The 27327-nt window shown below is 29.7% G+C and overlaps 2 protein-coding genes across 2 annotated transcripts; one reads left to right on the plus strand and one right to left on the minus strand.

The window, feature by feature from the left end:
• The first annotated feature begins 7057 nt into the window (after positions 1-7057).
• On the plus strand, positions 7058-13179 carry LOC125820740 (protein HOTHEAD-like). The gene is made up of 6 exons (XM_049500164.1): positions 7058-7182; positions 7882-8236; positions 10922-11232; positions 11329-11714; positions 11915-12483; positions 12802-13179. The coding sequence occupies exons 1-6, from the start codon at positions 7095-7097 to the stop codon at positions 12854-12856; spliced, it is 1764 nt and encodes a 587-aa protein (XP_049356121.1). The 5' UTR covers positions 7058-7094; the 3' UTR covers positions 12857-13179.
• Positions 13180-14360: 1181 nt separating this feature from the next.
• On the minus strand, positions 14361-20405 carry LOC125820669 (receptor-like serine/threonine-protein kinase ALE2). The gene is made up of 11 exons (XM_049500090.1): positions 19900-20405; positions 19018-19128; positions 18513-18623; positions 18232-18441; positions 17992-18084; positions 17776-17886; positions 17312-17683; positions 16827-17126; positions 16086-16478; positions 15742-15985; positions 14361-15236 (listed from the first exon to the last, which is right to left on the minus strand). Exons 1-11 carry the CDS (start codon positions 19973-19975, stop codon positions 14600-14602), a joined length of 2658 nt encoding a protein of 885 aa, XP_049356047.1. The 5' UTR covers positions 19976-20405; the 3' UTR covers positions 14361-14599.
• Between the last annotated feature and the right edge of the window lie 6922 nt (positions 20406-27327).

A 27327-nucleotide genomic window follows, 5' to 3' on the forward strand; every position in this document is an offset into this window, starting at 1 on the left:
CAATTTAAATTACTTAAAATTTAACGACTTAAAAATATTTTTTTAAATGTATTAAAATTTTGGTTAATTGTCAAAACTTTACATGTGCCACATAAATTGGGACATGGACAGTCACACATTTTTTAAAAAAAAATTACATTAAAAGTATTCTATCAATTAACAACATATATTGTTTGAAATTGACGGAAAAAAAACTATAAATTACAATAATTAACAAAATAAATCTCTCGACTCCAACAAATCTATCAATTAATGTCACATAAATTGGGACATGGCAAATAACAGATATTATTAAAAAATTAGGTTCAAAATGTACTATAAAATACAATAATTAACAACTTAATATATTAAAGAGACATATAAAAAATGGTTAATATTTGAAATTCTGCATGTGCCACATAAATTAGAACAAATAGAGTAATAAATATTATTTTCAAAATTATGTGAAAAAAAAGTACTACAAATCACAATAGCTAAAAATTTAAAATATTTTTAAAATCATATAAAAATTTCAATAACTTCTCAAATTCCATAATATAACACTTAAATACTACATATTATATATTAATTATACTATACTATAAATGACTTAAATACTCCATATTATCTATTACAATAATTAACAATTATTTGACACTTTAAATTCTATCAATGCCATATAAATTAGGATAAAAAACCTAACATATAATATTTAAATATTTTTAAAAATACTATAAGTAATACTATACATTACAATAATTAACAGCTTAATTATTTAAAACTTATATACAAAATTTAATTGACTCTCTAAATTCTATTGGTACCACATAAAATGGATTATATGATAAACATATATTGTTTGAAATTGACGAAAAAGAAACAATAAATTACAATAATTAATAAAAAAAATAGTCGACGAAATTGACGATTTTTTTTTATAAATTACAGTAATTAACAAAATAAATCTCTCGACTCCAACAAATCTATCAATTAATGCCACATAAATTGGGACATGGCAAATAACATATATTATTAAAAAATTAGGTTCAAAATGTACTATAAAATACAATAATTAACAACTTAATATATTAAAGAGACATATAAAAAAGGGTTAATATTTGAAATTCTTCATCTGCCACATAAATTAGAACAAATAGATTAATAAATATTATTTTCAAAATTATGTTAAAAAAAGTACTACAAATCACAATAGCTAACGATTTAAAATATTTTTAAAATCATATAAAAATTTCAATAACTTCTCAAATTCCATAATATGACATAAATTTTTAAAAAAAGTGTTATAAATCATAATAAATTGTACAATATTTTAACTACTTTAAAAGTATTATAAATTGTAATAAATAATACAACAATTTAAATTACTTAAAATTTAACGACTTAAAAATATTTTTTTAAATGTATTAAAATTTTGGTTAATTGTCAAAACTTTACATGTGCCACATAAATTGGGACATGGAGAGTCACACATATTTATTTTTTTAAAATTACATTAAAAGTATTCTATCAATTAACAACATATATTGTTTGAAATTGACGGAAAAAAAAACTATAAATTACAATAATTAACAAAATAAATCTCTCGACTCCAACAAATCTATCAATTAATGCCACATAAATTGGGACATGGCAAATAACATATATTATTAAAAAATTAGGTTCAAAATGTACTATAAAATACAATAATTAACAACTTAATATATTAAAGAGACATATAAAAAATGGTTAATATTTGAAATTCTGCGTGTGCCACATAAATTAGAACAAACAGAGTAATAAATATTTTTTTCAAAATTATGTTAAAAAAAAGTACTACAAATCACAATAGCTAAAAATTTAAAATATTTTTAAAATCATATAAAAATTTCAATAACTTCTCAAATTCCATAATATGACATAAATTAAAATTTTAAAAAACGGGGTCCTATATCTAGTTATATAATATAGTTATATATGTAATAACATATCCCTCTCTTGGTTAAATCACCTATATTATTACTATATTATAGAAGAGTCTAGGAATGACTACCAATGGTCCAATAAGATCACTATTAATGTCCAATATATTTATAAAATATATAAGTGGGCCCCCACCACCTTCCACTTAAATACTACATATTATATATTATTAATTACTATACTATAAATCACAACTAATATCCAATATATTTATCAAACTATATAAGTGGGCCCCACCACCTTCCACTTAAATACTACATATTATATATTAATTACTATACTATAAATGACTTAAATACTCCATATTATCTATTAGAATAATTAACAATTATTTGACACTTTAAATTCTATCAATGCCATATAAATTAGGATAAAAAACCTAACATATAATATTTAAATATATTTAAAAATAATATAAGTAATACTATACATTACAATAATTAACAACTTAATTATTTAAAAACTTATATAAAAAATTTAATTGACTCTCTAAATTCTATTGGTACCACATAGAATGGATTATATAATAAACATATATTGTTTGAAATTGACGAAAAAGAAACAATAAATTACAATAATTAATAAAAAAAAATAGTCCACACCAAAAAATCTATCAATTAACAACATCTATTGTTTGAAATTGACGAAAAAGAAACTATAAATTACAATAATTAACAAAATAAATCTCTCGACTCCAACAAAAATATCAATTAATGCCACATAAATTGGGACATGGCAAATAACATATATTATTAAAAAATTAGCTTCAAAATGTACTAAAAAAATACAATAATTAACAACTTAATATATTAAAGAGACATATAAAAAAGGGTTAATATTTGAAATTCTGCATCTGCCACATAAATTAGAACAATGAGAGTAATAAATATTATTTTCAAAATTATGTTAAAAAAAAGTACTACAAATCACAATAGCTAACAATTTAAAATATTTTTAAAATCATATACAAATTTCAATAACTTCTCAAATTCCATAATATGACATAAATTTTAAAAAAAAGTGTTATAAATCATAATAAATAGTACAATATTTAAACTACTTTAAAAGCATTATAAATTGTAATAAATAATACAACAATTTAAATTACTTAAAATTTAACGACTTAAATTTTTTTTTAAAAATGTATTAAAATTTTGGTTAATTGTCAAAACTTTACATGTGCCACATAAATTGGGACATGGACAGTCACACATTTTTTTAAAAAAAATTACATTAAAAGTATTCTATCAATTAACAACATATATTGTTTGAAATTGACGAAAAAGAAACTATAAATTACAATAATTAACAAAATAAATCTCTCGACTCCAACAAATCTATCAATTAATGCCACATAAATTGGGACATGGCAAATAACATATATTATTAAAAAATTAAGTTCAAAATGTACTATAAAATACAATAATTAAGAACTTAATATATTAAAGAGACATATAAAAAATGGTTAATATTTGAAATTCTACGTGTGCCACATAAATTAGAACAAACAGAGTAATAAATATTATTTTCAAAATTATGTAAAAAAAAAAAGTACTACAAATCACAATAGCTAAAAATTTAAAATATTTTTAAAATCATATAAAAAATTCAATAACTTCTCAAATTCCATAATATAACACTTAAATACTACATATTATATATTAATTATACTATACTATAAATGACTTAAATACTCCATATTATCTATTACAATAATCAACAATTATTTGACACTTTAAATTCTATCAATGCCATATAAATTAGGATAAAAAAGCTAACATATAATATTTAAACATATTTTAAAATAATATAAGTAATACTATACATTACAATAATTAACAACTTAATTATTTAAAACTTATATAAAAAATTTAATTGACTCTCTAAATTCTATTGGTACCACATAAAATGAATTATATGATAAACATATATTGTTTGAAATTGACGAAAAAGAAACAATAAATTACAATAATTAATAAAAAAAAATAGTCGACGAAATTGACGAAAAACAAATTATAAATTACAATAATTAACAAAATAAATCTCTCGACTCCAACAAATCTATCAATTAATGCCACATAAATTGGGACATGGAAAATAACATATATTATTAAAAAATTAGGTTCAAAATGTACTATAAAATACAATAATTAACAACTTAATATATTAAAGAGACATATAAAAAAGGGTTAATATTTGAAATTCTGCATCTGCCACATAAATTAGAATAAACAGAGTAATAAATATTATTTTCAAAATTATGTTAAAAAAAAGTACTACAAATCACAATAGCTAACAATTTAAAATATTTTTAAAATCATATAAAAATTTCAATAACTTCTCAAATTCCATAATATGACATAAATTTAAAAAAAGTGTTATAAATCATAATAAATAGTACAATATTTCAACTACTTTAAAAGTATTATAAATTGTAATAAATAATACAACAATTTAAATTACTTAAAATTTAACGACTTAAAAATATTTTTTTAAATGTATTAAAATTTTGGTTAATTGTCAAAACTTTACATGTGCCACATAAATTGGGACATGGAGAGTCACACATATTTATTTTTTTAAAATTACATTAAAAGTATTCTATCAATTAACAACATATATTGTTTGAAATTGACGGAAAAAAAAACTATAAATTACAATAATTAACAAAATAAATCTCTCGACTCCAACAAATCTATCAATTAATGCCACATAAATTGGGACATGACAAATAACATATATTATTAAAAAATTAGGTTCAAAATGTACTATAAAATACAATAATTAACAACTTAATATATTAAAGAGACATATAAAAAATGGTTAATATTTGAAATTCTGCGTGTGCCACATAAATTAGAACAAACAGAGTAATAAATATTATTTTCAAAATTATGTAAAAAAAAGTACTACAAATCACAATAGCTAAAAATTTAAAATATTTTTAAAATCATATAAAAATTTCAATAACTTCTCAAATTCCATAATATGACATAAATTAAAATAAAAAATAATATATATTGGGCCCCGTGCTGGCACGGATCCTATATCTAGTATATATATAGACTCAATGATTAGTGACTGACAAAAAGTGTGGTGTAATTTTATATATTCCTCCTCTCTTGGAAGTTGGAAATTGTTCATTCTCAAAAATGTAGCTTGGTTGTCCACATGATTAAAAGGCGTCAAATAATCAGAGGGTTTCATTTTAAATTTTTCTAAATATATATGAAATCGCTTTTATTAGAGAGAGTTTTATTTTTTAATATGAAATTTTTTGAAACAATCTGAACTAAGTCAAAATGGATATAAGATAAAAAAAAATGGGTAAAAAATTAGATATGTTGATCTGAATTTGAAAAAGTGTGCTAAATTGATAAATCGACCAATTTATCGGGTCATATTTAATAAGTTAATTTCCTCACCTTTCATAGATTTGAGTCTTTCTAAGTACATAGTTACTTTTATTAAGTAATACTATACCTCCTAATATGAAACATCCTAGCACAAATTTAAATTTAATCGACCCAATACAAAATACCAAAAATCAAGTAGAAAAATAAAAAATATTTAATTTATTCTATTTACACTATATTATATAGTAATTTTATTACAGCTTTCAACTCAGTACTCCTTTTGATAAATCGATCCCACAATCTTAAAGTTAAACACGAAGAATATCTGTCACCTGAATAACCTCTCTGTCCAAAATCTTTGAATTTATTGTTGTGTACATGTTTGGATTAGATTGTGTTTTTTTTTTTTTATGAATCATTTTGAATTTTACCTTTCGAATTAAGTCAAACAAACGAATCTAATACAATTCAAAGTGACTGCACTGTATTTTACCAAAAACTTGTGTAGTTGTGTGTACTCTCTTTAATATATAAGTAGTACTCTCCATGTATCCATGTTTATTCGTATTGACTTCTCACATCTCTTATCAGTAGCAAATTCAATAACAAAATTTTATTCATTACTATCTCTTTTGATTTTTTAAACTAGACAAATAACCACGAACATTTATTTTTAATATAGCTGACAAGTAAAAGTTTACGAAATTTTTTTAATACTTTTTTAAGGTCTTGATGCTTTCATGCAATATAGATATATATGGTGGTTTAATAATAGTGAGCTGTCATGAGAGGGAGAAGGTAATAAAAAGTAGTAGTATTATTTTTATTTATTAGTAGGACGTAGATATATATGAATCGAACGGCCAATATGAATGCATTGATGATTCAGTGTAGCGGTTGGCATTGATTTCCCACACCATTAATGGCCTCTCTTTGAATTTAATATACCCACCTAGCTCTTTCAACGTTAAGCATACATTCATTTTTATTGGTCCAATATTGACTTGATATTAGCTCTTAAGAGTTGTTTGTAATTAGTTAAAGTTATGAGTGATTTGATATGTTATTTTATGTTGATATTAATTATACATGTATTAATTATTTCATCTTTTATCTTGTATAAAATAATAATATTCATATATAGCTCAATACACAATGTACAATATATTGTGAGTGATAAGCTTTGGTTCATTTTTAGTTGTCTAATATTACCTTGTTACAACTCTTCAGAGTTATTTGGTAGTTGGTTAGAGTTAATCAAATATTAATAATATAGAGATTAGTTATAATGAAATTTATGTAATATTTTATGCAGGTATTAGTTATTCCATCTTCTATCTAACATAAACTAATTAACACATAGATCCAATTATACATGTATTTAGTTATATAGGTTTCTAAATTGTCAATCAAATATTGATTTAATTCATACATGAACATTTTATTTTCTATCTACCTATCAAATATTGTATAAGTTATACGAAAATTAATAAATAAATAACTTGTATCTCATCTAACTATCAAACAACCCTTTAAAAAATAATAAGTAGAATATTTGGAATGAAAGTGAACATCTATTTTTAATATATATATCGTGAACGTATACATGCATTTGGTAGAGTACATTAATTAGTAGTGCTATATATATATATGTTGGACACACAAAACAAGGCCAAGGAGAAGAAGACACATAGATAAAAGCTAAGGTTGAGGTGGGAAGGTTCTTGATCTCCTAGGAGAGTAAATTTGTGTGTTAGTGTAGTTTGTGTCTGAACTCAAATGGCTGTGGTTGGTCCTCTCTCTGTGATTTTCAACCTTCTTCTCTCTTTACTTGTATGCCATCTCCACTTCACCATTCTCATTCAAGGTACCTTACTTTTATTTTTTTCTTATAGCTAGGGATTTGAATTTCATTCCCTTTTTCATCATTTTCCATAGTTTTTTTTTGTTCGTCAAAATCGAGGCTATACTATTAAAATTCCCTTTTCACTTGTTTAATTTCTTTTTGTTTTTTCTAGTTATTTGATCATCCTCATCTATAATTCTTGTAATCCACCACCTTTTCTTGCAATTCTTCAAAATCACTTCTGCTAATCTATTAGAGATCTATACACTTAATTAAATCGCATCATTTGTTGTTTAAATCAATGATTTCTGATAATTTTGTTGCTTCGTTCGTTTGTGTTTTTTTTTTTCTTTTTCTTTTAAGAAAATGTCTTTTTACTGTATTTACTACAGTTAATAATTTTATTTAAATGTTTGAAGTTTATGGTCATATCATGTGAATAAACTGTTACATGAGATGATCATATTTAATTTAATTATTTATCATCACCCATAGTAATTACTTAACCCTCCTGTATAATATTGATCTTACTTGCTTTCACAGATGAATTCAAAATTTTGAAAATATTTTCAACTTTAACTATTACAAATGCATCTCACCTTGCCATTCTAATTTTTTAATATTGAATTCAGTTGAACGGATCTTGCTTGTGTATCATACATTGAATCTGCGTTATAAGTATTATTTATTTGTCGAGTATTTAATTAATTCGTAATGCAGCAGGAGGAGAAGGGAGATGGGAAGATAAGTATCCATTTATAAGAGAAGCAAGTACATTTTCATCATTTTCAGATTCATATGATTATATAATAGTTGGAGGTGGAACAGCTGGTTGTCCTTTAGCAGCAACATTGTCAACAAAATTTAGAGTTTTATTAGTTGAAAGAGGTGGAGTTCCATTTACAAATCCAAATGTGTCATTCATGCAAAATTTTCACATCTCTCTTGCTGACACTTCATCTACTTCCGCTTCACAATTCTTCGTTTCTACCGATGGCGTTTTTAATTCTAGAGCTAGAATTTTGGGCGGAGCCACTTGCATTAACGCCGGCTTTTATACTCGCGCTGCTCCAAGGTACATACCTTTCGTTTTACTCTACTTCACTCATAATTTATAACTTCGTCTTTTGTCTTGTAAATTATGTGTCAAATTTAAATAAATTGAAATGGACAAAGGAAGGAGGAAATAATTATTTGAATTTTTGAAATATAAATAAATAGATTAAATTTAATGAAATGTGTCAAGTTAATACGAAATTACTAAAATGAAACGTAGGGAGTACACTACACTTCTTGTCTTATTATGGATTTAATTTATATGTATATTGACTCGTACAAAAATACACAGCTCTAAATTTCTCTCTAATACGATTTTCTTAATTGAATTAATAACAAACTTTTATTAGTTAGCGGTACAAGTTATCCTTTATTTTTTTTAGTGAAGGTTATGTCGTATAAATAGTTGTAATCATATATAGACAAAAAGAAAATAAAATTCTACAGCCTAATTTTGGATTATTCATGGCTGTAATTTGGTGGTTGAATAATGAATTACTCCCCAACTAGAAAAGTGAAATGAGCATGTGGTTTTTAATGCCAATAAATTTTGGTCATATTTTTGTACTCACGTTAAGTTGATTTTATTACTTCTTTGAACCAAACAAAGGAAAAAAAAAGTAGTGGTTCTCATTTTATTTTTTTTAAAAAGAAAACTGAAGATGAAACAAATAAAGAGAGGAAAATACCCACCTATTTGTATGACCAAAAATGTGTTACTTCCTAGTTTCTCAGTCTATTTTTACTTTTCTACTATACTAAAAATAAATGTCCATTGTTATTTCTTCATATTAGAAAATCTTGGAATAATTTATCACTTGGTATTATTAAGGGATAAATGTTTGAAAAATACCCCAATTTTAGCCGAAATTGCTGTTACGATACCAAACTTTATGGAGGACCTATTACCCCTGAACTATTTAATAGTGTATTTTTTACCCACTGAACTATTTAATAGTGTATTTTTTACCCACTGAACTATTTAATAGTGTATTTTAAAGGTATATATGTGCCCACGTGGACACATTACTATTTATAATTATGCATTATTTTTTATGTCCACGTGGGCAAATATATATGTTTAAATTATGGTATTAAATAGTCTGGGGGTAATAGGTCCTCATTAAAGTTTGGTATCGTAACAACAATTTCGGCCAAAATTGGATATTTTTCAGACTCTTATCCCTATTATTAATTATAATTATTTTCCAAAGAATTGAATTTGTTATATTCAAAGGTAATATAGTAAAATTATCAATCTATTCATTGTCTTGAAATGTGTATTAAGTTAAAACTGGACAAGCAGAACTGGTCGGAGGGAGTATTAGACTAAAATTTGTTTTATAAATGAAAAAAGATCGAGTTAATGGAGAGAAAAACTTAATTCATTTCTATGTGAATATGTCATTATCAAAAGTATGAGGACTAATTTCAATTAAATGCAGATTCAATTAAGTAATGTGTGCATTTACAAAAATATTTTCCATTTTGGTCAGCCTAAGCACACGACCTTACCAAACATGATTTAGACTTTTTAAAAAAAAACTCAACTACAATTATATTCCATTAATTGTCGTGTGAGACCAAAATATTGGACCCATTACAAACCTTTTAGTTATAAATAAAATATCCTTTCGATGACCTTATAATGTGAAAAAATAATAATTTAAACTGATGGTGTATACATAACTAAAACTCTTTTCATTAATCCTTTTGTCACTACTTAAAAACACCATTTCCCCATTGAAATTTGTTACTAAAAAATTGTTCAATAGCTATTCCCACATATATATTGATTGAATCAGTTATGAAGCTTCCCAGTATTTTAGTGAGAATATGTTTTCCACCATGCGTCTTCCAAGTAAGTAATTGATTTGATAGGAAAATCATATTTTATAACACAAATTTCTTATTGATTCACCGCGCTAGTAGTGTGTGGACAAGCTTTAAGGCATTATCCTTGATCAACTAACAAAGATAAAGTTTTAATAGAGTATTTGAGACATATATATGATGTTTGTCTCCTTTATTTCTTAGCCATGAAATAAAGATTTGGTAGGGAATGCAAATGCACAAATATTTAAAGACAAAGCAGAAAATGAGTGTACACAGATAAATTGAGGCCATTATCTATTTAAAACAGGCCAACTACCAAACTTATATAGTCATTTATTGAACTTATACCTATCAAGGACAATGAAATTTAAGTTCCCTATTTATGATGTTTATTCCGTACTATTGTTTAAGCATGAAGGTTTATGATGAATCCAAAGAAGTAGGTGCACTAGCAGTTAATATCTTGGCCTAATGCTAGCTTGCGTCATGCGTGTGCTAAAATATAACTCGTCGCTTTCAGTGGTGGAGCTAAAACTTTTATTGTTTTCTCTTTCGAAATTGAGTATTGTTACGTAGATGATATGTTTAAGGAGTGATAAGGGTAGCTCATTCTATATCCATTAAAAAAAATAAAAAATACAATGTATATCGGATGTTTCTTGAGAATTGAGCACTATTAAGAAGAAGTAGTTGGAAACAATTACTATCTTTTGTCTTGAATTCCTAAAGCGACACTTGTTTTGGGACGGAGAGAGTAAATCAAACAGGCTCTCTAGGTACAGAACGAGTTGCAATTGTTGTGTTGAGTTATAAAAATTGATTGGAGATCATACATGTTGTTGATGTTGTGATTTTGTTGAACTTGCAGTTACATTGAGAAAGCAGGATGGGATTCTAAATTGGTGAATGAATCATATCCTTGGGTTGAGAAACAAATTGTTCAGAGACCAAACTTGGCTCCATGGCAAGAAGCAGTAAGGGAAAGTCTACTTGAAATTGGTATCTCACCTTTTAATGGATTCACTTATGATCACATCTATGGAACCAAGGTTGGTGGGACCATATTCGACCACTATGGACGTCGTCACTCTGCTGCTGAACTACTTGCCTCTGCTAATCCTAACAAGTTGGATGTTCTGGTGCATGCCACAGTTCAAAAGATTGACTTTGATACATCAGGTACATCTCGATTAGTTAACATGTTGGTTAACCGTAACCTGAAACACGGAGTATGTGTAATAGTAGTGATAATCCGATTGAAATAATTATACGCAGGAAAGAAGCCACGGGCAGTGGGAGTCATTTTCAAAGATGAAAATGGGAAAGAACACAAGGCATTTCTTTCGACAAGGAAGGGAAGTGAGATTATAGTGTCATCTGGTGCAATTGGGAGCCCTCATATTCTGATGCTTAGTGGAATCGGACCAAAGGCCGAGTTGGAAAAGTTGAACATCACAGTGGTGCTTGACAATAAGTTTGTTGGTCAAGGCATGTCAGACAACCCCTTGAACACGATCTTCATCCCCACAAATAGGCCTGTTGAACAGTCACTGATTCAGACTGTAGGGATTACTAAAAAGGGAGTCTATATTGAAGCTAGTAGTGGATTTGGGCAGTCCGGAGATAGCATCAGTTGCCATCATGGAGTTGCTTCAGCTGAGGTTAGTAGCAATGCTTCAACTTCTATCAATCACATCCTGATTGGATTGTTGTTTCCCGTTGTTTCATAATGTATTGTACTGTATGTTACTGGACACTGGTAAATTTACTTTAAAAAAACTCTTAATTGCTCAGTAGACTACTCTCTACATCCATTAATCACGGTTTTCCTAACATTGTGTCCACATTTTGGAATAACCAGATTGGGCAACTGTCCACCATTCCTCCAAAGCAGAGAACAGTAGAAGCAATTGAAGCATATCGAAGAAGCAAGAAAAACATACCACATGAGGCGTTCATGGGAGGTTTCATCTTAGAAAAGATAGCATTACCTTTGTCAAGAGGGAACATTAGCCTGGTGACTACCAATCCTGACGACAACCCTTCCATCACCTTCAACTACTTCAGCCATCCACGTGATCTAAAACGATGTGTAGATGGTATACGCATTGTGGAGAAGATCGCGAAATCTAAACACTTCACCAACTTCACACAGTGTAACAAAGAGACACTAGATAAGCTGCTTAACATGAGTGTCCAAGCTAATGTTAATCTAATACCAAAGCACACTCATAACACCGAGTCCTTAGAACAGTTCTGCAAAGACACTGTGATCACAATATGGCATTACCATGGCGGATGTCTAGTTGGAAAGGTGATCGCCCCCGATCACAAGGTTCTTGGTGTCCATAGGCTCCGTGTCATCGATGGTTCAACATTCAAAGAGTCGCCAGGCACAAATCCTCAAGCCACAGTGATGATGATGGCCAGGTAACATCATAATAATACAAACTACTCCCTCGGTTTCAAAAAGAATGTCTCTTTCCTTTTCTGACAATTCTTTAATTCTAACATTCCACATGACATGTTTAAGACCACAAGATTAAAGGACATTTTGGTACGTTCTACATATTTTTAATTGAAGACCACAAGTTTCAAAAGTCTTCTAAACTTTCTTAAACTCCGTACTAAGTCAAAACCAAACAAACAAATTGAAACGGAAGGAGTAACTAACTTGCTATATGACACTGAACTTAAATCATTTCCTGCTAATTGTCTCATGATTCTTTATTGTCCCATTTGATGCAGGTACATGGGAGTGAAGATTCTAAGAGAGAGATTAGGAAAAGCAGCTGGTTTGTAAAGACTTAGACAACTTTGAAGTAGAAGAAGATTAGACTTATTCTTTAGTTTGTTTTGTTGAGGGGTTGTTGAATCAAGTGGAAAGAATTTGCTGCTTCTTTTTAACTAAAGACTGCAAGTTACCATTCTAATTCTTAGCAAGCAAGTGTGTAGTCTGTCAAGATTGGCTTGCCATCGAAAAAAGGTGGTTCTGTATGTGTGTGTGGGGGGTTGGAATTGAAACATTTTGTGTTGTTGTGTTCACATTGCAATGTGTGAAGTTCATGCTTAATTATTATCTAACCTTGCATCTATATTCTTATCTCTAGGTATCAATCTTTTTGTACACCGTCAGTGCATATAACTTGAAAAACTCTTCCTGTAGATGTTATTTCATGAATTTGACTCGACTTGAAAGTATTCGTCCTTGCCTAGAGAGTTTTACTAATAACTCAAACAATAGTCATTAGGTTCATAAGGCAGTGAATAGACACAGAAGCAGTAACCATCATGCTGTAGAAATAGCAATGAGAGTTCAATGAAACTGCAAACAAACAAGTTTTAAGTGAGCAAAATGAAATCATGATCTTTTTTTATAATTAGTGTTGGAAAAATGATTCTGGATCTCAAAAGAAAGTATTCATACTTGTCAAATAGTAATGGTCAATTTGATTAATTTCTTGAGTGAAGGACTAGTAGTAGGGGTCTGGACTTGTGGCCTAGTGGTCACAACAAACAAAAGATTTCAGAAAAAGAAGAAAAGGAAAACAGACAATAGAGAAAATATTAGCACAACAAAAATACCCAGCATAGTCCCGCTACCTCAGACTCAGAGGTATAGAGGTTGTTTCTAGTTGACCCTCTGCTCAAGGAAAAACAGTCTAAAGCAATAACAAAAACAACAGATAGTATTTTTATTTTTTTTGGTCGAAAAAATATATAATGTTGTTTGCAACAAATTTTAAACATATGGAAATAAATAAACCACATAAATAATATCTGACGAAACATAACTTTATTGATAAAGATTGTGGGTACAATTCTGTTCCTCCCTTGATTCTACTCTTCTAAGATTTATCCATGATTCAAGGGTCGTTAGTGCGTATTTCTCGAAGTAGGATGATTTAGATTTGACCTCTATATGAATATTCCATCAATTTGCGGAATATTCGAGATCTTGATTTTTAAAAATACCCAATAGTTTATGGAATATTTTGAGATAAAAAACAACATATAGTAATAGAACAGAAACTACAACAAAAAAATACAATAACCGAGGTACAAGGAACAATATATAGTAACATAAATCGAAGGAAAAGAAACTACAGGAGCAATACTACGACTACTAATATGAACAGACAATGCATTACTACGTACTAACCTTCTACCCGAATTCGGTAATTCCACACCCTCCCATGTCCTCGGTAAGCTAAAACTCCATCATGTCTTGTCTAATCACTTCTCCCCAATACTTCTGAAAATAACCTCAGGTATCAAAAATTACAAAATAAGATGAATTACTCATTAAGAAAGAGGAACTACAAAGTTCTAGTCCCACATTAAGTTTTGCACTTAAAGTAGAGAGGAGAGTACATAAAATGGACATTTTAAATCATCTGCCACTGAAAAATACTACAAATTTATCAGGTTCAAATCTTCTTATGGTAATATCTACAGACAAAATAAGATAACTCCATGAACACATAACAGCAATTATATGTTCTAATATAATGTAGGACTTTATGGTTGTTGCTAAAAGTTCTCATCATGTTTTTGATGAAAAACTATGTTCACTCATGCTGCCACTTGAAAGAACTCTCAACCTTTGCCAGAAATTCCTTTTTCTTCCCATTTTCAAAGGAGCAGAATTGAATTGTCTCCTAAAAGACTCAGATTCCAGTGTTCCGTATCTAGCTGATGCACTCTTTAACTCTGTAGCTGATAATGCCATTTGGACATTTAAAGGAGAATCAAAACCTGGAATTGATTTATGGACTAGTGAAGTGTCTGTCATAGAAAGGTCCTCGTGGCTACAACTTCGGGACATAGGCTCTCGTGTATCATCAAATTCATCACATACTAATTTCAAGGCTTGAACCACTTCTCCCATGAAAGGACGATGCGATACTTCTGGCTGTACACACATTGATGCTATTGCTGCAACTTTGCTGATACTATCAATTGGGATATCAGACTCTATGGCTTTATCTATTATTATTTCTAAACCTTCCTTGGTTGTCAGGAGCGGACGAGCCCAGGCTACAAGATTTTCTTGACCTGGAGGTTGTGATAGATCCACAGGTTTTCGTCCGCTTAAAAGTTCAAGGAGAACTACACCATAGCTATAAACATCACTTTTCACCAGGAGATGGCCAGTCATTGCATATTCTGGAGCTAGGTAGCTGCAGCAAATAATTAGCAAAAGTTAGGTACAAGCCAAGATCATATGTTGGGATTCTTCACCATTAGCAGAGGCAGAGATACAATATAAATTTAACAGGTTTAACCATATAAGCAGAGCACCAATCCATTCCCCAACCAATGTAGGACTCTAACCTACTCTAACACTCTTCATCACTTCCATGCCCAAACAGGAGCTTGGACCGGGAGCCCAAAACAAGTATGGACCTGACTCTGATAATATGTAAAGATATGGCACATAAGCTTAACTCAACTCCAAAAGTTAGCTCATGAAGGAAGGATTGCCTAAATCCATATAAGCAGACCACTAGTCCATTTCCCAACCAATGTGGGACTCTAATCCACTCTAACAAGATCATAGAAGCTGATCGCGTCAAGTTCAAATTTTGACTATGCTTCTGCATATTAGCGTTGTCGCCTGTCAGCACTAGTTGAAGTATAGCAAGACAGAAAATTTCTCTCAATGAAAGAGTGCATAATGCATACCCAAAAGTGCCCATCACATGAGTGGAGATATGTTTGTTTCCCTCCTCCAGTGCTGATCTAGCCAAGCCAAAGTCTGAAACTTTTGGTGTGAAATCATGTTCCAGTAAGATGTTACTAGACTTGAAGTCCCTGTGTATTACACGAGGGCTCGAGTCCTCATGCAGATATGCCAATCCTCGAGCTGCACCTAATGCAATCTTCATTCTTGCATACCAATCAAGAGGAGAAGCCTCTTTATCAATTCCTGAAAGAGAAACCATAGAAACCAAAATCACTTATTCAACCGGATATCTAACATGTCAAATATAAGTTCTGGTGAATTCATTTGTCAGATATGTACTAACCATGTAAATGTGATTCTACACTCCCATTAGGAACAAGTTCATAGACCAGGCAGCGACAGTTTTCCTCGGTGCAAATACCTATCAATTTGACCAAGTTTCTGTGATGCAGCCTACTAAGCATCTCAACTTCCGCCAAAAACTCACGGCCTCCCTGCCGATCATCTCTTTTTAAAACCTTAACTGCTACTTTCCTTCCATCATCAAGGGTTCCACAGTACACAAGTCCAAAACCACCTTCCCCAAGGACCCTTGAAATGTCAAAGTTGTTAGTGGCTCTCTCTATATCGTTTGTACAGAAAATTTTCGCAGTTCCTGTGTAAGCTAAAATACTAGAACTGAAGGACATGGATTTTGAGCTGGGCTTACTTGCCAAAATCATAGATCCAGTACCACCTGTTCAATATATAGTCATCAGCTCTAAGACGCATTATGTAACAGTTTATCTGCATTTTCTGTTTACTACTCCCTCTGTTTCAATTTGTTTGACTTGAATCGAAGTTTAAGAAGTAAGGAAGACCTTTGAATCTTGTGGTCTTAAACTAAAGACACGAAGAATGTACCAAAATATCCTTTAATCTTGTGGTCTTAAACATGTCATGTGAAAAGTTGAAATTAAAGAGTTGCTGAAACAAGAAAGAGACATTCTTTTTGAAACAGACAAAAAAGGAAAAGTAAGACAAGCAAATTGAAACTGAGGGAACATATTTCGGATATTGCAATTCCTATCAGTAGAGTGTTTACCTGATGCTTTCCCCTGGGAGGAGATTAAAATATGTGGAGGTTGCTCGGGTGATTGAGCATAACATCCGCACTTAAACAACAGCAGCCAAATAAATCCCATGCACACAACAAAGGCTGTGATTGATGATATGACGATCACAATGATCATATTTCTAGCTATGCCCTTCTTTCTCATTCTTGATGACACATCTACCCCCAGAGGTTTGATTGTCATTCCATCATTTTCATTGCCAGGATAGGCTGGTAGATCATCAATAGTAGCACTGCTCGAATGATGTGAAGGTGGAGAAGGTGGTAACCCTGCAAAAGATCAACTCTATAAGAACTCAAACAATGGAATGTGTATAACACTAATAAAGTGCAGAGACACGGTTATCAGAGAATGGAGAACAAGCAAAATCAGCATGATAGAACTAATTTAGCCAATGAACATTGACATTACTGAAGTAACAACCAATTAATTATTAATGGTACTAATTGACAACCTGGATAACGGACATAAACCATCTCATAGGCACCAAAATCCATAGTCTTAATGAATAACGCCCTCTTCCAGAACTTCTGATAGATGGTAAAAGCTGTGGCAGCATCAAACTTTCCATCTGTAGGAACCAAGTTGATATGTACAATTGTTTTCTCAAGCTGTTGGTCAGCTGCATTTGCTCCCATAATGCGCACTTGACTCATGTTTAGCGAAACACCAGCAGCAATTACCTTGGCTAGCTCAGATACCAAAGGAAAGAAGGTATAGAGTGTGACATTGAGGCGCATCGCAACCTGAATGGGCCACACACAGCCGCAGGGTGATCCAGGAGGTGTGTACGTCAACGGCTCAGTGCATGTCAAAGAACTACAATCTAATAATCAAACATTTTACTTAATAAAAAATGATAGATAAAGGAAACTGAGAGAACATCAATAAGAAAGCTAAAAGCACTTGTCTACGTACCATGATTTGGAGGTGGTGGTGGCAGTGTCATAACAGGTAAAGGTGGTGGTCTCAGTTGCTTTCCTTTTATAGATGAACTCGTTGGCGATATTGTAGGTGTACTCATGGGAACTGACAACAATACGAAGAATCAGATAATTAGCATTTGTTAAGTGTTACCTTTTATTACAAATAAGAAAAGAGATGATGCATTAGCATTACAATTTATATACATACTTCCCGTGTGACTAGGTTGGATTATAGGTGATGATACAGGTGCCCAACTTATTGAAGAAGGAACAGGAGACGTGAACGGAGAGATCGAAGGACCTATATAATTTATGAAAAGAAAAATATAGTCACTTGTTTAGGTAAAACCAAAAGGTAAGCTAATCTTTGAACCATCCAAATATATATTTTACTATATCTATTTTCTATTTACAAGACCGAAGGCAATATGTTTTTAGAATAGCTTACCTGACCAGCTTGAAATGGGTGGATGGAGGTGATCATATGGTTTAGTAAAGTCACTGTGTTTGTTTTTCCTGTGATGATGCCTAATAGAGGAGATTGAAGGCGCGGATGCAGAACTGTGTGCTTGCTTTCCGCCAGAATTCCTAAAATGGGGTGAAGTTGAAGGTGCATCCGCGTAATTAGATGGTTCCAAGATCCTGTGCTGATAAGTAGCTGCAGAACCAAATCTGACTATCAGATTTTACCAAATTCAAAACATAAATAGTTCTGATTATTTAAAATACCTTTAGTTGGATGATGATATGGGTGTGGAGAACTGTGAAATGCCTCGAGATGCGGTGCAGCAGCAATCGTGTCATGTCTCTTCCATCTAGAAGTTGGAGTGGGAAACAAATCTGCAATGTGTATGCGATGCAACACCATATCAAAAGATCTGCTAGTCAGGAAATATCTATTACATTTTACATGACAATAGTTTTTGTCATTTTCAGTTTGCCACACATTTTTGCATAACAAATGTTGTTTTATAATATCGTAGAAATAATCTTTAAGAGGCCTTAAGTAAGATACACGAATGCTAACATATGAGGAGCATGATTAAAAAATGCCTCAAATTGACGAAATCAAAGAGCATATCCTCAACTTCATTTCTAGTCTTAACAGTGTATCGAAAGGCAGTTCATCTTTCTCAAAATTATCATGAAAGGACTAGATGGAAAGCATATTAAAATAAAATGAGTGTTGTAAAGGTCAGAGATCAAACACATACAAACGGAAAGAATGTCTCACCTTCTTGTCGGAGGGATTTACGTGATCCTGCATTTCTCTGTACACTAAGATTAATTCGTCCGTCCTTGAGAAATGCAGAAGCTGCTGTTTTCAGTGAATGTAGGTTGAATCCTGCAATGATGCTAAAGCTACTTAGTAACTCAGGAATACTCGTACAAAACTAGATCATAACTTCATATTCCTACTTAATTCCTATAGTCATCCATTGCATTTTATCTTTTCCTTTGATATCTAGAAAAGAAAGAAAAATCTACTAAACTACAAGTCCAGAAGCAGCTAAGCTTATAATCAACGTGTTCAACCGAACTCAGTACATGCAATATACATATGTAAGAGTGTGTTGTGTTTGAAAAACTAAGTATACAATGAATGTGTTGTGTTTGAAAAACTAAGTATACAATGAATTTTAAAGTTTGAACCCATTGTTATAGAAGGACGAGTTCAGTGCTAAGATTGAACTCATAAAATTTAAATCTTGGATCCGCCACTGACTACAACAAACACAATTACCCATCCTAACCCTCTTTCACTGGAAGAGCAAACTCACAATCAAAGCCCTTGCTCAAACAATCAAGAATTGCATTCTTGACATAACAATAACAACATCATACCCAATGTAGTCCCACAGAGTGGAATCTAAGTAGGGTAGAATATACGCAGCCCTTACCCCTACCTTAGTAGCGCAAACACATTGTTTCCAATAGACCCGCGGCTCAAGAAAAAACAATCCAAAAAGAAGTAAAGGAAGTGAAAGCATAACAAAGCATACTGAACAATAACTACAACAAAATAATAGGATACTCAAAAGTACAAGAAACAACAGAAAGCAATCGAAATCGAAGGACAGGAAACTACCGAACCAATGTGATCACAATATGATACCTGCAGATAATTGGATTGAAAATATACTTAGAATCACCAAGAACCTCAACAACATGAAACTCTGCAGCAACCCCATTTCCCTCCTCAAGAAAAATGCAGAGAGGATCAAATTACAGAACCATTCATTGGTCTATCAACCAAGAAAAAAAGAATTTGAATGAAAATTGTACTATTTTTAGTACAATGTGGTCAGAAAGAACATGATGATATGTTTCAAGGACTACAAAAATACAAGTGTCTTTGGCTTATGAAAATAAGACCCCAAAATGGTACTATCAAGAACTCTGTCCAAGTTAGGTGGGGAATAAGTAGTAATAAAACCACAAAATTTCTCAGATTTTTTTATATTCTTGGAATGAAATAATCATTTTTAAGAGAAGGGGTTTTAAAGATTGTTCAACTGATCAAGTAAAAAAAAAAAAAAAAAGATAAATAGTACAAGTACAACACTGGAGGATTGATCAAGAAAAGAGCTAAAGCTAAAGCCAGAGAGACACCGTGAAAGAGAAAAAGCTCTTTTCTTTTTCTTGTGGGGATGAAAGAAACAAAGGACAGAGATGAAAATTATTCATAGATCCATTTGACATGATTTGTTTTAGTTGAATATTACTAGTAAACTTTCAAGTCTTTTCAGTTGAAATTGTTGACATATTGTTCAAGTGGAATGCCACACCCCCATTTTACTGACTTTATTTTTTAATGCCCTGACTGTGTAAATTACACTCTGTTTTATTTAAGTCTACTTATAATAATAGGTTACTGTGTCGGAAATCACGAGGTTTTAGGTTTCAATTTCTTTCTGTTTATCCGAATATAGATCAACAGAGTTATTTGATAGTTATGTTGGTGGAAGATAACATGTGCTCCTGAAATTAGTCAAGTTGCGTACAAGCTGACACAAATCATATACTTAATTGAGGCACATGCAAGATGACACAAAAACCACATTCATTCGGGGCTATTAATTTTTTAGGTCATTTACAACAACAAAAAAAAATTAGGATCTTTCGATAATTTTTATTTTCTTTTTCAATTTAAGAGTGATCAAGAGATCTTATTTTCTTGCGACTCTTCGTAACAAGCCAGTTATGGTAACATGATTATAAAGTAATTAATATATTATAATCGTGAAATTATACTGATGGTATTTTAAAGTATATTTTTAATCCTTGGCAGGTTTCCATCATTATGAAGTAATGGTCCACTTGCAGTGTCATTTTCAGCTCACTGACTTGAAAAGATTAGTCTTTGATTTATTAATTACACTCTAATGCAAGCAATTAAACTTGAGGATAGTAAAAAGTAGTGTCATTTCCACCTTTTACTTTAAAAAAATAAAATTGAAAGCAGCAAAATAACATAATGCCCCACGTTCCATACGTGATTGGACTTTGATCAATTATTTATTTATCATATAGTATCAATCTAGCTACCATCATATTTAAAATATTTGAAAACATTTAATTACTCAATACTATAGTAGCTACTTCAATTCCACTCATTTCCCATTAACAAGTAACTTTTTCCCTAACATCATCAATACACCAATATAATCTTATAGTTGGAAGAGTTTTCTAAAGGAACTTTTATCTCTTATTCAATATATATTAATATAAGAGATAATTTCAAAGACCGCCCTCTAGGTTTCGCTCTATAACACTCATCTCCCATGTGGTTTACGATATTACGTCTACCTCCCTTATTTTCATTTTCTTATAACCATTCTTTAAACCTATTTAAAATAAATACAAATTAATTTAGTTTTGACAATTTTACCCTTCTATATGCAAGCTTATATCTAATTTTCAACGATTTATCGCTATTTCTTGGATCATTTTTCTTCTTCGCTCGTGGAAATGTTTAACTAGAACAAAATCTGATTGTTCTTATCGGATTTCTCTCTTGGGGAGTTCATTTTTATCTTCGATTTGAAGAAATTGTTGCCGGAAAATGATGGGTTATTGTGTGGGGAGAAATCATCAGTGAATTGGTAAAGGTAAAATGGAGATGAAGAGTTAATATTTGGTGAAAATGGTGGTCAGCTTGAATAAAAACTTTGATCTTTGTTTGATAAAAAAACACGCGTATATATATATATAGTATTAATGTATTTGTGCTGATTTATTTTTAAAGTATTTGTTAAATGAGTTATTTTTTATATAATATTTATTAATATGAAGAAATTAATATATAGAAGGGTAAAATTGTCAAATCTAAATTAATTTATCTTTATTTTAAATATGTTTAAAGAATCGTTACAAGAAAACAAAAATAAGGGAGGTAGACGTAGTATCGTAAACGACAGGGGAGGTGAGTGTTATAGAGCGAAACCTGAAGGGAGGTCTCTGAAATTATCCCTTAATATAATCATCGCTTTCGAATTAGGTTGTGTGCCACCTCGATTATTCAAATTGATATTTACTATTTTCCATCATAAGAGAAATCAAGATTAAAATTCAAAGATTTAGTTTGTTACACCTGAATTCATTGCATTTTTAATTAAAACTATGGATCAAAACTTAATATTTGTTTATATTTTTATTTTTTACGTGTACTATATCTATATTGCGTCTCAAAAATGATTGATTGAATTAACCCACTATTCGCTGTTGCGTGGTTTGTTAAAAAAAAAAATACCTTGAATGTGTTATCTTGTCAAAATTTAAATTTCGATCTCTTGTGAAGAATAATATTTATTTCAATTTTATTGACCACTAAAATAAAAATCAAATATCGACTTACATTTCATACTTCGTGACTTACACCTCGTCTCACATTCAACCTTTTAGAACACTAACTGTATTATAAATACAGAAGGAAACAATCATCTAGTAACATTATATATAATATTAATATTTGTTTTACTTTATTAAGTACCGTTAAATCACACGGTTGAAGTGCAAGTGAAATTCCTCCATTGGTATATGAATATTGAACTTATAATTGGACAGCTTATAATGGGTAGAACCTAACTATTAATAGTCTAGTGGATACTGTTCAATGTTTGGACGATATGGTGATTGGTGAATAATGCAAATCAGAATGGGTATTGATTTAAGTGTTATTTTATAGGAGACACAATTTAGAATTGGAATAATATGGGATATGTCCCACCACTGGCAGGTACGGATCTAGAAGTTCAGATACAAGCTTAATTAAATTTAATAGTTTTTTCATTTAAATTATATTTTAAGAAATTTATTAAGTATATATAATTATTAAATCTAAAATTTAATTATTATCACTTGAGATCATTATTTTAAAATTTAAAATTTATAAAATTAAAATTCTGATTCTGTCTCCGACCACCGAGGTTAGGTTAAGTTAGTTGATTTTGGAATGGGGTGGTTGGACAGCATCTTTACCACATTACATATCTACTACTCTGTATAATCTTTTCTTATTTTTTGGTGAAAATGATATTATATACTTTGACGTCAAAAACTCTTCAACATTTTGTCGGTGCTCTTGGCCCAGTTCCCAATATACTCTATTTATTTATAATTTATAATTATATAAACTTTTTTAAAAAGGGAATATTAACACTTCCAATTCCTCAGTTATTAATAAATTGTAATTTTAAACATTATGATATATGCTTCAACACACGTACTTAATCTTCAACAGGTTAAAGAAAAAACAATTATATTCTCTTTGTATAAGGAAAAAATGATTTTTCTCTTTCCGTTCCAATTTGTGCGATCAATGTAATTGGAATTTTAAGAATCAAACAAAAAAAATTGAATTTCTTTATATGTATTTTTCTCCTTTAGCATCATGTACAAAACAACATGGGAAAAAATTCTTTCTAGAAATCTCCTTCAGTATAGAAATAAAAATCTAACTAAACTATAAGATATTTTGTTCAAACATTTAAGAATATGTATTGAGAGCGTCCAAATATCTTTGCACATCAGTTCTACCTAAACGGCGAATCAGATTTCGATCATATCAAGACATAAACAAAAGTATTATTCAAGTTAAATATTTGTGTGAGATTTTTTCATAATATAAGAGGTAAGTGTTTGATTTTAAAAGATATGAGTAGTGAAAATAGATATATCCAACGGAAAGTGTTAAATAATTTAATGTTCTTCACAGTTTACTCTAAAGAACCTTTTGAAATGTTGTGGAATTTAAAATATATTTTTTTGTTTAGCATTTACAACATTTATTGGAAGGGATGTGATAATTAAATAATTTATTAAACCACTTGTTCTTTTTTCTATTGAAAAATGGGCAGAATATTTGATTAAAAGGAAATGGAACATTCTAATTTACTCCCTCGTTCCTATTTACCTGTTAAATATTTTTTAATTTGATTTCTTCTTTTACTTGTCATTTTTGAAAAATCAAGAGATGACAATTTATTTTATTAACATTGAATTAATGTCTTTGAAAAATGTAGTGAGTAATATATTTGGGATTCTATCAATTAACAGTGGTAAAATGATAAACTTACTACATCAATTATTATTTTCTTAATAGGTGTGTCAAATTAAAATTTAACAAGTAAAAAGGGACAGAGGGAATAATTTTTTCATAAAAAAAAATGCTTTAATCACATGCTTATTTTTTGTAAATAGCCAAATAATTTGTCAGCATTAATGTTGCCCATTCATTTAGCACGAGGCCCAATGAGACAGTAAGTGGGCTACTGCTCGGTAGGTTGACATTTTGGCTATTGGGTTTCTGTAGGCCCATCAAGGCCGCTACTGGGCTGCTGCTATTTCTAGAAATCTCATACTCTCTTCGTCCACAATTGTTTGGCAGGTATACTAAAAATAGATGTCCAAGATTAATTGTCAATTTAAACAATCAAGAAATAATTAGTCACTTTTTTCCAATTCTGCCCTTAATGATTGTGTAGTTCAATTTAAAAGTTATGTGGACTTTTGGTGTTTTAGATATAGTAGGGTCATATTAGTCAAATTACACCTTGTATTAAATTTTTCTTGAAGGATGTGCATGACCTTACCCTGACAAACAATTGTGGACGGAGGGAGTATCAGGTAACTGGTAAGGCCTACTTATATCATATCTCTGCAAACCTCACTTATGAAATTTCACTAAATATGCCATTACTGTTGATTCATGTGGTTCAAAACCAAGGAACGAATCAAGGGGTTCAAAAATTCGTTGTGCCACCTAATTTTTCAAATTGTGACTAAAAATTCATAACAAATTCGAAAACTAGTCATCCCACCTAATTTTTACGTTCAACCAGCCTAATTGGGCCAAACAGAGCAGTAAAGAGTAAAACGAAAATGATTTTAGAGTTGAAAGTAGCCCATAATATGTACAACAAACCAAATAGAGAAAAGGCGGGACCGACAGGATCACTCTCACACCTGCCTTTGGCTTTATAACACTTCAACTATTCCACGCAACGCTATGGTGGAGAAGTTCATCAAGGAAAAACATATATTCCAAATATTTAATTCGTTTTAATTATACGTCTTATTTATTATTTAAATAATAAAAATATATATTGTCTATCATAATTTTTTTCAAATACCTTCTAAATATATTCAATTGTTAACTATTACAACTTATATAGTATGTCTGCCATCCAACCAAATCTACTAACGATTTTAAGTAACAAGAACCATGAGATTGATAAAAGAACCTCGCTGAAAACAATCATGTATGCAATTTCACGGTTTGGAAGTATTTCTTTCTACCATCTGTTCGCTCTTTTTATATATCTAAGTTCAAAAAAATTATATTCAAATTCACAATAAATATTAGTTAGTTTGATCCTCGTTAATCTGAAATGTGTGGGCCATAGTTGTTAAAGTGGACACATCTATTTTAGGTGCAAATTACACTAATCCAAGGCCCCATACGTTTTCCACGCGACTGCACAACTAATTCAACTCCTCTCTTTTTGGTTTTATTATTATTGCCAAAATTATTAAAAAACTATTTTCAAAAATTCCTCTATGCTTTTCTGCAATATTTTCCTCACACGTTAGAAAAAAGTATTTTTTTTCTATTAAAAAGTAGTCCTAATAACAAGTCAGTAATAAGATTGCTTTAATTGGTACAATTAACTTTTCTTCTCTCCTTCAATCTGACTCGTTAACAAAAATACTTAAGAAGAAAATGAAGGTAAGTGGCTTTATAATAATCAAATTTTCAGAAAATGATTAGAATGAAAATATATGAAATACAATGTATATTTTCAATTTTTTTGATATTGCTAATACAATGAATTATACATCTTATAATATTAAATAAGATACATACTCAATATATGTATTAGTTATACAGACGTTGAAATATCATCAAATAAAATATTAAATCATTTTAAAACTAACACATTCTACCAAACAGCCAGTAAAATTTATCAACGTATTTTTTTAAAAAAATATTAGCAAGTTCTTTAGTAGAGTTGACCTAAAACTGTAATCAATAGCTGCAACTCAAATGTCATATAATTATTACATTTTTATTTATAAAATATTTTAAAATAAGGCAAGTTTTTTTATAATAATCAAATTGTCAGAAACTTGCAAGACTATGAGAAATTAATTATTTTTCCTTCTTTTTTTTTAAAATTGCCTTGGAAAAAAATGGAGTATTAGCGAGATTTAAGCTCTGGATCAGTTAACGTGTGCACATGGTATGATATTGCATTCTCCGGTTAGCCAATTTTGATTTTTGACTTTTAGAAATATATTATTATTATTATTATATTAAATTAATTTATACGTGTAAACACAATTTCAGTAATTTATGATATGATTTACTGATATCATAATTTAATCGATTTTGACTTATATATTATTCATATAATTACGATTATTATATTAAAAATTACGATTTCGATTTTTCAAGAAGTCTAATTATATTATTCATACACATATAAAATGTAAAAGTGCCTAAAATAAAGTCCAAACAATTTATTTGTTAATCAACTACACAAAAAAATAAATCAATCAGGATATAATAATCAAAATTTCAATATCTAAGCAATTAATTTTTATAATAATATTAATTTATATATTTATTAGTATTATAATAATATATTCGTAATATATATATATATATATATATATATATATATATATATATATATATATATATATATAATAAAATTACATGCTTAGATATGATATTTCGATATTTATTTTTTCAAACAATTCCGATATGAGTAACCCAAATAGTTCATATATTCAACAATAGTTGTCAACTATTGACTTGATATATGAATTAAGAAGCCATAAATGATAAAGGTAATTTTACTAAATCACCTTTATTAAATATAATATAAGTAATCCAAAAATTGAAAATAAACAATATTCCTTTCATTTCATATTAACTGAATTTTTGAGGTTTTTTTCATCGTTCAAAACAATGGAATTGTTTAAAGTTTAAAATAGATGTTTGAATTTTTATCCATATTTACCTTTTCCTTTAGTG

This window comes from Solanum verrucosum, unplaced genomic scaffold (assembly GCF_900185275.1).
Source record: "Solanum verrucosum unplaced genomic scaffold, falcon-dt-bn FXZP01000117.1, whole genome shotgun sequence".
Classification (NCBI taxonomy): Eukaryota; Viridiplantae; Streptophyta; class Magnoliopsida; order Solanales; family Solanaceae; genus Solanum; species Solanum verrucosum.

Bases quoted from the DNA above. Each gene is read 5' to 3' on its own strand.
- LOC125820740 (XM_049500164.1), top strand. From the start codon at position 7,095: ATGGCTGTGGTTGGTCCTCTCTCTGTGATTTTCAACCTTCTTCTCTCT. The intron at 7,183-7,881 runs GTACCTTACTTT...TTCGTAATGCAG, and splicing joins CTTCACCATTCTCATTCAAG to CAGGAGGAGAAGGGAGATGG. The intron at 11,715-11,914 runs GTTAGTAGCAAT...TGGAATAACCAG, and splicing joins ATGGAGTTGCTTCAGCTGAG to ATTGGGCAACTGTCCACCAT.
- LOC125820669 (XM_049500090.1), bottom strand. From the start codon at position 19,975: ATGGGGTTGCTGCAGAGTTTCATGTTGTTGAGGTTCTTGGTGATTCTA. The intron at 18,085-18,231 runs GTAAGCTATTCT...TAAATTATATAG, and splicing joins ACCCATTTCAAGCTGGTCAG to GTCCTTCGATCTCTCCGTTC. The intron at 17,127-17,311 runs GTTGTCAATTAG...GATCTTTTGCAG, and splicing joins GGTTTATGTCCGTTATCCAG to GGTTACCACCTTCTCCACCT.